Consider the following 12,692-nt stretch of genomic DNA (forward strand, 5'->3'; position numbering starts at 1 on the left):
GTTCACAAAGTACAAATAGTTATATACTCTCAATTCCATCTTCTTTCCAGCAGCCAAGCTGCATGAAAAAGGCTAAAATGGAAAGTAAGTGTTTTTCTGATGTTCATTTTCTCCACAAGCAGTTTTGACTCTCAGAGATCTTGGCATCAGGCCAGAGATGTCCCAGTCTACAGAACTGGGAATGAAATGCAAAGTGACCACATTTGATCAGTGATCTGCAAAATTCTGAAAACTTTCAGCTTAAACAATTCAAAATCAATCATCTACCACGTTCACTAAAAAGGGAATTTTATCTGGTTAATCATTTATTTCCATTGTATCTATTAGAAGCCCACTGCTTTCTTAGCAGAGCTTTACACATGTAAACAAAGTTTACTCACTTGTTGCTTGAGCAGCACAGAGTTGACTCATTTTTGACCACCAGATCTGAACTCACACATAAACTTCTGCTCCCTAGATAGATGAACTGTTTTGTACACACCCCTACCCTTGCAGAGACACTTGCACCCATGGGTAATGAGGGTAAAACCATTCCAGAACAGACGGATTTGGCACTGGAAGGAACTGAAAGTGGCAGTTGTACAAGTTGCAGGTAAGGACAGTCAACACTAAAATGAAACAAGAGGCTGAGGCAATTTAAAGAGGCATTACTACTGTATGTACCACAAACTGTTATATAAATGCCAAATCTAGGTAAATAATCCATAAAAAAAAAGTATGCTTACTTTGCATCATTTCTTCTAATACATGAAATGTTCCTTCAGGCTTAATGCAAATCAAAACATTTCAGTAAGATGATCAACAAAAGTGTTCATTGCAACTTGAAATGTCAAAAATGGCATTGCTTAGAGAGGTAAGCAACTTTTGCTGTTATGTTTTGCGGGGGTGTTGATTTAAAAGAAATTTGAGATTTGTCCTCTGTATAGGAAGAAATTAAAAAGTATCTCTGTGAATACACTTGTAAAATGGAAATGCAGCAGTAATAGAAGAAAATGGACAGAAAAGTTTATGAATAAGAATAAAATTAAATGATTTAGAGTGGATGTTCAGGAGTTCCTTACATTATAAATTTTCTCAATTTAGTTCTGGGAAGGGAGGGAGAAAGACACTCTTTCAGAAAAGAAACATTCTCATTGTTTAATTTTCAATTAAAACTTAATTTCTCTAATGCTTCAAGTTATATACCACAAACCATCTCAGTCTCCTTAATAAACTTCTTTGTACAACTAAAAGAAATAAAAGTGCCAGGCAGTACATTCTTTAACATGTGCAATACCCCAATTTGGTTATCACATCTGCTGTCCAGGTGAGGGAAGTGCTCATGTGGTTAAGTCCATGCAGTGGGAACAGGAGAGCTGGATTCCATTTTTCCCTTTGCAGAGGGTATAAAATAAAGAGTTTGGACAATTTACATCCCAAATACAGCGTTCTGTTTCCTAAAACACCTGCATGAAGAGCTGTGCTGGCCCACCATGCCACAGGGGCAGGAGTGAGTGCCAGGGAGGACTACAACAAGCCAATGTTGCCAAAAAGGAACAAGGAGTAAAAACAAACCAGGGAGAAGAAAAAGCCATCCTGAGGAGTGCATCTTGAGCCCACTTCAGACGAGTTATCCTCTGTTTTCCTGTGCCATGGGCCATTAGAACTGCCTTAATCAGCCTTTCCATGGCATAGTCATAAACTGCACATACTTCAACAGGAAATAAAGAACATTCCTGAGCTGTGAGACAGCTGTGTTGAAACCTCACACTTCTTAAAAGAAACTTCAGAACCATTTATTTAAATCAGCTGCAAAAAAGCCGCATCCTTGGATAAGGATAAGCACATGGATAAGCAGGTTTAGACTTTCCTCTTGCAGTGGTTTCAACGTATATGAAATAGCAAAATACTAAATCGTGCCAGTTACACCAAATTGACTCCAGCCTAGTGATCTCAGCATCCTGCTATTTCAAAAACAAATGTTAAAATAGCCAAAGGTCAGACTAAAGTTCTTTTAGATATTAACCTTTGTCTTGTGAGCGAGCAATAGCAGAACAGGACAAGGAGGAATGGCTTCAAACTGAAAGAGAGTAGGTTTAGATTAGATATTAAGAAAAAAATATTTACTGTGGGGGTGGTGAGGCACTGGGACAGGTTCCCGTGGATGCCCCATCCCTGGAAGTGTTCAAGGCCAGGCTGGGTGGGGCTGGCAACCTGATCTATGGCAGGGGAATGGAACAAGATGATCTTTAAGGTCCCTTTCAATACAAACCATTCTATGATTCTATTAAAAAAAACAGATAAAGCAAACTAGAGGTATCCCCTGCTCACACCTCCAGCCATTAGCAACTTTTCAGTCAGGGACTTTGGAGTCAAACTGCATCTGCCTGTTTATTCTTACATATGTTTTTCTCCACTAAGCATTTCCTTCAGCTGTAACAAATACCTTGTCTGTCTATTTTCTTGAGCTTGTTGTACCTGTAATACCTCCTAGCAAGCAAACTGAAGCAGTGCTTTATTGAATGATTTATATGATGCACAACAGTTCCATCAGAACAGGGTAAAAATATCAGAATAAATAAATATATTCAAGTTATATAAACAAAGTAAAATAATCATGAACACAGTAAGTATTCAAGTGTAACAAGGATTTTAAAGCAACCTGTTGTTCACCAGTGGACTAACTAAAGCTTTGCACACAAGTATTTTATGCACTTTCAGAAATAAATAGCCATTAGAAGGATCTTTAGGAGCCTCGAAACAAAGAGGCACAGTAGACTCAGGGTGTCTTTCTGGCAGTGTTAGCCTTCTCTGCCTCACCTTCCACGTTATATTTGCTTGTTTCCCAGGCACGTTATATGGCCTCAGCTGAACAGCACACAACACAGAACTTAAATTTAAATTCAACAAAAACAATCATAGGTATAAAAAAAGGCAGGCCCGCAGAAGTTTTTGCAAGATCAGAGGTTTAGTGAGTGATGAGTTTTGAAACACCAGACAAGCTCAGAACACTAATTTTTAGCAAATTACCCCAGAAGGCACTTAAAATTAAAACCCAATCCCTCCGGTTTGTTCACTTTCACACTCCTGGTACAAAACAGTGACAGCCTGCGAACCAAAATAAACAAACAACGCCCGCAGCTGGAGAACATCTTCTCCTTTTCTCTTTCCTTTTTCTTTTTTAGTTTCCCCACCTTTCTTTCCTCTTTTCCCTCCAGTTCCTAACCGCACTGAGGGGAGAAGGAGGAGAAGGAGGTGAGGGACCCGCCAGCCTGCCTGGGAAGGTCGGCAGGAAGGCGACCTAGAGGAAAACTTGCGCGGCGGGGGACGAGCCGGAGGGACTTGAGGAGGAGGAGGAAGGCGCTTCTCGGAGAAGCTGAAAAACACCTCCCCCCCGCAGAGAGCTGTGGCGTCCTCGCCGCCGGCGGGGCGGGGGAGCGGGCAGGAGGTGGGATGCTGGGTGGGATGCTGGGCGGGATGCGGGGCGGTGTCGCCGCAGGCACTTTAAAGCCGCGGCGCCGGCGGGCGCGGGGTGGCGGCGGCATGGCCGAGGTGAAGGTGGCCGTGCTGGGCGGCAGCGGGGCCGGCAAGTCGGGTAAGGGGGGGAACCCAGGGAGCCCCCGGCCTTGGGTTTGGTGCGGGGGGGCGGCGCGATCCCGCTAAACGTGGCGTGTGCTTCCCTCCCTTAGCACTGACCGTGCGGTTCCTGACCCGGCGGTTCATCGGGGAATACGCGTCCAACGCCGGTGAGCGCCGCGGGACGGAGGGGGGGAAGGAGGGCTGGGAGGGCGATCCGGGGGGGATCCGCTCGGGGTTCCCCCGGGGAGCGCAGGACGCGGCGCTTCGAGCACTTATTTGATCGGGAAATCGGGTAAAAGCGCGGTTTCGCAGAACTTTTCGGGAAGGTTTAAGTTTCCGCTCGGTTGTCAGCGGGAGGTCCTGGCTAAGCGTGAGCTCTGAGGAGGGAGAAGGACGAGCGGGGTGTCTGTGCAGGGATCGCCCCGAACCGGGCAAGGGAGGATAACCGGACTGCGAGTGGGAAGTGAGGGTGGGTTAGAGTCAGCTCAGTCAGAGGGGAGGTGAAGAAAAGAGACAGACTAGGTAAAAAAAAACCAAACAACAAACCCACCCCCAAACCTAGTCTATTGAATATCTGCTCTTCGGCTCCAGAGGAGAGGTGGAACGGATTGTTTATCGGGCGCTGGTGGTGAATCAAAGCATAACGCGAAACCCCCAGCGAAGCAGGAATGCGCTGGTTGGATTGCTTTGTGGAAAGTCTCGCTGTACAGAGGACAGAAGGTCACATTCGTGCCAGAACTAATATGCTGATCCTTAAGACACTTCTAAGGTCTTGGGAGGTGGCAAAGCAGGACTCGAACTTTCACATCCCGGGTCGAAATACTGTTTAACTGATGCACAAACAACTTCGGAAGTGTGCTGCCACCCCAGCTGATGGGCATGAGAAGTCCCAAAACTTAAGATGTCAGAGAGATTGCTATCTGCCTCACTTTCCCTGCTGAAGTGGAGGAGTCTTTCCACATTTTTTTTTCATGGGGATCAGAGTAGCTTCCAGTGATCCATAGATAAAAAAGAAATTAGAAGTACTAAACTGAATTGCGTTAAATATATCAAAGTTAATTTATTATGAAGGGAGAGTTACAGTTGTATATTTATGCTCTACCAATACTTGTTACAATACAAACACAGACTGAAAAGATAGTTTGTGTCCTAGCTGGCTGATCCAGGTCTGACCTGTCACATGGAAGTTGCATAGTGCTCTCTGTGTTCCATGTGTGTGCCAAGCCACCTGCAACTAAAAACAGGTTTCCCTGTTCTGAGCCTCCAGTACTGCAAGTGTCAGAACATTTTCATTTGTTAACAAGTGTTTGATGGAAGATACGTTCAGCACTATTTCTAGAAAGGAGAAAGGGAGAGGGAAGTGGGAATAGGGGTGGTAAAGATCGTGCCACTGTTAGTGGAGTCAAAACATTAACTAAAATTTTGTTTAATTATGGAAACAACCATAATTAAACAAATTAAGGGCTGCAGATTTTATTTTCTGAGATGCGTGGGACTGATAGTTGATCATCAGATGAACTCTTATGATAGGCATGGAGAATGCTTAAGATTAACATGGTCCTGAGCTGAAGATGCTGAGTTCCAGAGATTATAGACCTACCCTTCATTACACAGTTTTGATTGGATTTTCTGTAGGGTAAATACCAGTTCATGTCTCTGTAGTTCAGAAACTGAGAAGTTATACTGCAGAAAGCCTGTTGACAACTAACTCAATGAACACAATCTGGTCACACTTGCTTAGAACAGGCTGCTGGTGAAAAGAATAGTGATGGTCTGTCTGCAAGAGTGTTCCCAGTGTTGCTGGTGGAGAGTCCTAAATCTGGGAACTGACACTACAGAAATATTTTTGGACTAGATCCTAAGGACATGATCCTGTAAATACTGTAGGTCTAATGCTGCCTTGTATGAGAACTCTTAAAGCACCAGATGTCATGGTAAATAAACAGTATTGCTCAATAATGGCTTTTGTGCAGAATCAGAACTACAGATAGTCTGGCTGACTACTTGAATAATCCTGAGCCTTAGTATCAAGCTGAGTGATCAAGAACATCTAGCTGATTCTGAGCATCCCTCCATTTTAGAAGAGGAAAACTATGGTCTGAAAGTATTCATTGTACCAAAACTTTGATGGGAGCACCAAATTGGTGTTGGTCTGCCCAAGGGGCTGGTTGTTGCAAAATGAAATATGTTTCTTTCCAGTGTGTGTTCAAAAAAAGAAACAGCAAACAGTCAACAACACTGCAAAAAACCCCACACCAAAAAAATAAAAAAAAAAATCAAACAAAAAAACTCCTCTAACCCTGAAAACCCCAACAAAGGCAAACCCCCTCCTTACCTGCAAAAGAAACAAATCACATACAAACCCCCTTTAAAAACCAACCAAACCAAAGAGTACTTATGTAATCCTCAGTATTATCCAATGTCAGCATTGCTGCCTTTTCTTTTCACTGTCACCCCAAGTCACTAACACTGATTTTCTTTGGATACTGTCTATCTTTTAGAATGCATCTACACTAAACACTTGTGCCTGGATGGGAGGCAGATACACCTGGAAATTTATGACCCTTGTTCACAGGTAAGAATTGGTGGGAGGGGGCAAAGAAAGGCTGTTCTTCATTCTGTCTGTGTATATGGTAAAAAGTGTTGAGGGGTTACAAACTTCTTGTCTGCTGTTGGAATTTTTCCTTACTGGTTTTCTTTTAAAGACTGAAATTTTATAGTTGCTGTGGCTCAGACCTGCTGAGTACTTTCCCATTTCATGGAAGAAGCCCTTCATTGTTTAGATTTTTTGTAAATGCCTTTTCATTTTGGAGTATTGCTAACAGAAATAACTTTTACCACTTTTGCCTTACTTAGGTAGATACAGAGATAAGTTATTGGATTACATGCAGTTTTCTCAAATACTGTAAATGGATGAAATTTTATATAGCTTATAGTTTATAAAGCAAGCAGTTTAGTAAATGTCTGCAGAAATGGTCAAAGTAGACATTGCTGCTCCTCTTGCTAGCACACTCTGAGCTGTCTTGTACTAGTTTTTACTGAGGAACAAGGCCTAACTTTAGCTGTTTGCTGCTTTCTTCCCAACTTCTTAGTGGCTGCACAGGAATAGGCAACAGGTAGAGGCAGTATTGCTTTTCTCTGGCAGGACAGGGTTTTGGAGGTCCTGTATCCCATAAGAGATGGGGAAGAAAAGCAGGTCCCAAGAGGAGACCAGAATGGGGAAGGAAGTGGTGCCATTTTTGTTTCTGCTTCCTGAAATCTTCCTGCTCTCTGAGGTTTTCCTCTAGTAGCTGGATACCTGTTGTACAAAGCTCACTGTCCCTTCATCCATCTGAGAAACAGCTGTGACACACACACACGTCACCATTCCCACCCCTAAATGTGCTGCACAGTCCCCACAGCACTAAAAAAACCTGTTGTATTAAAGATGCTGAAGTCTTCAGACAGTTCCAGAAACTTGTTTCATCTTTCTCATGCATCCCCTTTCACTGCCACCTTTCAGTTACCATCCCTCACTGTAAGTTAGAGCCTTTCCAGTTCAGATGTTAATGGTGCTACAGAGCTGCCCTAATACCGAGCCAATCAAGGCAACCAGGTTGGGATGTCACTGGAGAATATACATTGCAAGTAGCAAAGTACTAAACTAGCAAGGGACCAACTTTAACAGTCCTCAGTTTACTATTCAAGGTGGGTTTTCCGCAGAGCAAAAGTCAATTTTTAATCTTTATTTTTTTTCCTGATCAGCTTCCGGTATTTCATCCATTTTGGGTCAGATGGTTTTGCTAGCTGCAGCCAAATCATCTACAGGGATAAGCTAATTTAAAATAGTTTTGAAATTACATTCCTTTGCTTAATAGGACAGTTTGCAGCTGTTGCTTTCTGGAAATCAGAAGTGCAACAGTTTCTTGTGGTGAACCCCCTTGTCACTAGAGCAGCTTTTGTCACTAGTTTGTTTTAAACTCAACTGCAGATTGATGGGAGATTTTTTTTCTAGCTGTCTCTAGAAATTTATCCTCTGGGTAGTGTTTCAGACTTGAACAATTCAATGAAGAAACCAAGCAAATGAAGAAACCAAAGAAAGTCATTAAGCTTAGTGTAGTCAGAATATTAGAAACACGTAAACCAGAGCTATAACCAGAAAATGCACAAATATCAATGGCTCCTGTATGTTTCTTTCACATGTAACCCTGCAGAATATTCATCATAAGTAGTGGTTGTACAGGTTATGCAATTTTACTGTTTAAAAAAGCATAAATTTTTCATAATTTGTTGGTGATCCAAAGTGCTATCTTTACTGATGGTTATATGTTAGGCTTTTGGAGCATTATTCACCTGAATTTGATAACAATACCTAGGCCTATTAAATATCCTTTGCAATAAAAGATACAACATTCTCACTTTCACAGTGACAAAGAAAATGCTCTGATGTGACAACAGTAACATTCTTTTTGCATGTGAATTTGAACTTCTTTCAGCCACAGCAGGGGAAACTCTCCCTCACAGACGAGCTCCACTGGGCTGATGGATTTATCATTGTTTATGACATCAGTGACAGAGCATCGTTTGCATTTGCAAAAGCATTGCTGTACAGGATCCGAGAGTCTCACACAGGAGTTTGTAAAAAGTAAGTGGCATTATTTTTTTTCCCCTCAGCAAACATAATAAAGAGCCGAGAACGTTTCTGTGAGCTGTAGGCATCCTAGTAGCAATTAAAATCCAGCAGCATCCAAGTGACATAATGCAATGCCAACAACAAGGTACCTGGAGGTAAAATGTGTGGCAAATTGCAATCTATTTCACTGTATCCTATGCCAAGTACATCAGGACTTTTGTTTTTCTTTCTTACAAAATTGCTATTTAAATAATTGCCGTAAATCTCTCTGCTGTGATTTGCGTGGCTATAAAGCTGGCAGTCAGCCTGTGCTTTTACTCTGCCACTTGATTACTGATGGAGATGCACCTGTGTAGGGATTGAAGGAAGCATTTCCCAACATACAGGAGTCTAATACCATGACTGTCTCCTAAACTGCCTTTAGCAGTGACCGACATTATTTGTGCACACGGGTAACCACGTGGTAAGAAACAAACTACTTTCAAAAAGAACCACCAAAATTGCAAGTCTGAGTACCTGTGGTGGTGTGTATTCCTGCATCTGTCAGCTGAGGTGCTTTCTAAACAAATGAGCTTGGAATTATGTTTCCTGTGTTTTCTTCTGAGTTATGCCACTGACACTTGGTTTATCTCTTGGACTCTATTCTGTTACCTGCAAATGGGGATAATGATCAGCTTACTTGAAGTCCAGGTGCTGACAAAATACTCAGCAGTATAGAGGATGAAAACAGCAGTGGATTAAAAATACATTAATTCATTGAGTAGAGGAACCAAAATGAAAATGTACTGACAGAGAATAACTGGTCTGGAAAATCCTTTGACATTTGACTGTGGCAAAGGGAAAACCAGAACTCTGGTAGAGTTGGGGTTGCTGGTTGGTTCTTTTGGATTTTTTTTTTTTTTGCAATGCCAATTATCTTGCACATAGAGACTTTTCATACACACTGAATATAGCACAGCATTCAGCACAGTATTGTGATGCATCTTTTCTCTAATTGGAACCTTTTTGATTTCAGAATGGTCGAGTCATCTATATTTTTGGTTGGTAATAAACAGGATTTATGCCACATGAGGGAAGTTGGCTGGGATGAAGGACAGAAGCTGGCAATGGATAACAAGTGCCAATTCTGTGAACTGTCTGCAGCAGAACATTGTCAGGAAGTTGTGGCAATGTTCACGAAAGTCCTGAGGAATATCACTTCAAATTTCAAAGTGAAAGAAAAGAGACGACCAAGTGGATCAAAGTCAATGGCCAAGTTAATCAACAATATGTTTGGAAAGAGAAGGAAATCTGTGTAAAAGATGGTTAGTCTTGAAGTAGGAACAAGCTGAAATAATGGAGCAGAGGCAGCTCTTGGGATTCAGTGAATTTCCTCCAAAGGTTGGTATCTGGAGGAGTAAGACAGTAGAGGCCAAAGGTGGGAGATAGTATGGTCAAGTGAATGGTCTAGACCTAGAAGACTGACCTTCTATTTCAAGTCCTACTCCAGATTTACTGTGTTTAGGGCTGTACTCCTTAAACCAAAAGCTGCTCCAGAGGAGAGTTTGATTCTGTATTTATTCAACACCAACATGGTCTTGGGTAGAGCTTCTAGGTGCAACGGAAGTACAAACAGTTATTCCACAGAATCACTTATTTGGAAAACATCGTTGAGTCCAAACATTAACCTGACACTGCCAAATCCACCACTGAACCATGTCCTTAAGTGTTCCATAATTTCCGACAAACTCAGCCTTGCTGACCAAAATCTTACTTCAGAATTCTGAGAAGCAGTTGAATTTTTTGTGCAAGAACATTTGCACTGAAGAAAAGCAAAATGCTGTAGCTGCCTATGATGATGTGTTTGTATTTCACTGAAGGAAGGACAGCTTAGAGCCTTGTGTGCCTAACACCTACTGAAAGTCTTATGAATTAAATGCTTGGTCACCATCAACAAAAGTTATTTACCTGCAAAGCTGCCTTGCAGAGGCACCAGAAGTAGGAAAGCAGATATATAAAGCAGTATTGTCTCCTGTTTCGGTATCTTTTTTTTTTTTAATGAGTGATGAAAGAAAGTAGAGAAGGTTGGGAAGTGTGGGAACTGAAATGTTAGTGAAATGTTAGTCAGTGAACATTGGACTGTTTTGGCAAGGTGGTTATTTAGTGAAATAATTTTACAGCCAGGGACAGTATAAGGCCAGGGCTGATCCCTTTCACAGCACAGTTTTTGTGAGCTTTAACAAAGTTTCATTACCTGTAAGGTGGATGTGGCTGTTCAGTTTTAGATGGGAGCAGAAGCTTGGAAAGCACGTGGACTGGTAAAGAGCACGAGTTCTTTAGGATGTCTGCCTGGATTTAAAGGTCAGCCTGCTGGTAAGACCTGTGCTCATATAGAGTGTTTTTCCTAAGGACTGATGTCTTTACAACTAGTCATCACTGTGGTATTGAAATGCCACTAAGCACTATGTTAGCTACACTTTTCAAACGTGGATATTAAACATCAGATGGGTCCAAATGTGTTGTCAGTTGACATTCAGAGCTCTTACTGTAGACAACTAAATAAGGGCTTAGCCCAGCGTGTTAGAAAGTGCTGTGCTCATGCAGAAATTATGAAGAGAAGTGACCTGAAGGTGAATTACTGCCTCCTGCCCATTCCAGGGGACAGCTAGGATTCAGTCTTTGAAAGTTGCTGAGTTGAAGCCTACCTCTACTCTGAAATTTTACCTGCATTGAAACGAGTAAGGTTACTTTGATTTTTGAGTGTTCACCCCCATAAGATGGCATAAGAAAGCTATATAATCTTAACATTACTGTTGTAAAATAATACTGAAGTTTGTTTTAATAAGTTTTGACAAAAGATCATGTCCTTTTTTCAAGGAAAAGATACTGTTTATTTCACTTGTTATAAGACTACAAATATAAATATTGGAATATAGTTCTCAGTTGGCAGGCACAGGGTTGCTTTATTTTTATACAGATGCTGCTCTGCAGTATCAGGAGCAGTGTGTTTAACTGTATTGTCCATATCTATGAAACTGAACTTGAAGACTACTCATGTACACCCTTCAGCTTTCCAGCACACACGGGATTCCAGAACGACTAATAGACTGTTGTAGCTGTATCTCACCAGCTCTGGCATGGCCAGATTTGAGAACTCTTATTTGTATTTACTGCTCCGGTACTAAATAAACTGGATATAAGATGAATGTACTGATGTGCTTTTTTTTCCCCGCCTTTACTTCTATATAAAGCTATGGACTTTTATTTTGACTGCTGTAAAATGGAAGCACCATGCAGATCTGGAATTTAAATTAGAGAAAGTAAATCTGGGAATCAGACACTTGGCATAATGGTGAACCTCTGGTTGTGATTCCTGAACACAGTGAAGAAGCCTTCAGGTACCTTTATGCAATGAAGAGTAGAGAACCTTTTAAAAACATTCTTTATCCTTTAAGAATCAGTCAAGACAGCCACAGATAAGCTAATTAGTTTTGCTCATACTAATGGGAATGTGGACTTCCAGACAGGTGGAACCTGTAGCATACCACATAGCTTTACTTCTCTTTTTGTCTAGGTGGGGTGAGTGTTGGAACAGAGAGTAGCTGTCTTCTGACCCATGTGCTAGGCTGTGCTCACCTGGAAACCAGCTGAAACACAGGATGCATTTAGACTTGAGTGTACCAAAACACCCACTATACACAAAATTTGATGTTCTTAGCATCAGGATTTCACTTGTCTTTTATTGCTGGTAAGTGCAGATGAGCAAGAGAGCCAAATTTTAAAGCATTCTCCCATTCTAAATCTATTTTATTAATATTTTTTAAAAGCGAAGGCCTTTAGAAAATACTTAAAAGACCAATAAAGACTGATATATATATATACATATTTTGCTAAGTGCTCTTGCAGTTTTAATACTGAAGGTAATATGTTAACTGGTGCAGCCACACTGCAAACAAAAAATCAGCAAGAACCCTGCTTGCATCACACAGTAAATGATGCAAGTGATGCTCACCCCTGACAGTGACATCACCTAGAGCATATCAAACTCATTGAAGAGTGTGGAAAGGCAGCTATTTGTGTTGCCACACATTGCTTCAGCTTACAACCCCATCCTTTCTCACCAAAAGATTTTGAAATTGCCACAGAAGAGTTAAAAGTTTCTTGTTGTCACGCCTGGAAGTCCTTGTTTATATGAACTTTCTAGTTTCAGTAAAATTTTGCCTCAGAAAGGCACTCAGAATTGATGCTTTCTTCCTGCCTTCAACTTGTTTTTACTTCAGAAACAGTGACATAAAAGCAAGGAGATTCTACTGAAGTATGAAGGTAATAGCCCCTGGCTCCCAAATGCTGTCTCTCAGAGAGGTTTCAGGGGGTTTTGAAGCTATTTCTCACTATAGTTTTGAAATAAACAGTCAAGACTATCACCACCTTGGCTTCTTTTCCTGCTATTATGTCTATGCATTAAACTCTTTTTTTTAAATCCCACTATAGTCACATTTCCAACAGGGCAGAGGGGAAAACATCACAGAAAAGCTTAAAGCAT

At 41.4% G+C, this 12,692-nt stretch overlaps 1 protein-coding gene across 1 annotated transcript; it reads left to right on the top strand.

The window, feature by feature from the left end:
* The first annotated feature begins 3,499 nt into the window (after nucleotides 1–3,499).
* Nucleotides 3,500–11,355, top strand: RERGL (RERG like). The gene is made up of 5 exons (XM_051784491.1): nucleotides 3,500–3,574; nucleotides 3,669–3,725; nucleotides 6,060–6,133; nucleotides 8,034–8,182; nucleotides 9,186–11,355. The coding sequence occupies exons 1-5, from the start codon at nucleotides 3,523–3,525 to the stop codon at nucleotides 9,466–9,468; spliced, it is 615 nt and encodes a 204-aa protein (XP_051640451.1). The 5' UTR covers nucleotides 3,500–3,522; the 3' UTR covers nucleotides 9,469–11,355.
* The last annotated feature ends 1,337 nt before the right edge of the window (nucleotides 11,356–12,692 follow it).

Source organism: Manacus candei, unplaced genomic scaffold (genome assembly GCF_025592945.1).
Source record: "Manacus candei isolate 608988 ecotype Guabito, Panama unplaced genomic scaffold, ASM2559294v1 h1tg000018l, whole genome shotgun sequence".
NCBI classification, from domain to species: Eukaryota; Metazoa; Chordata; class Aves; order Passeriformes; family Pipridae; genus Manacus; species Manacus candei.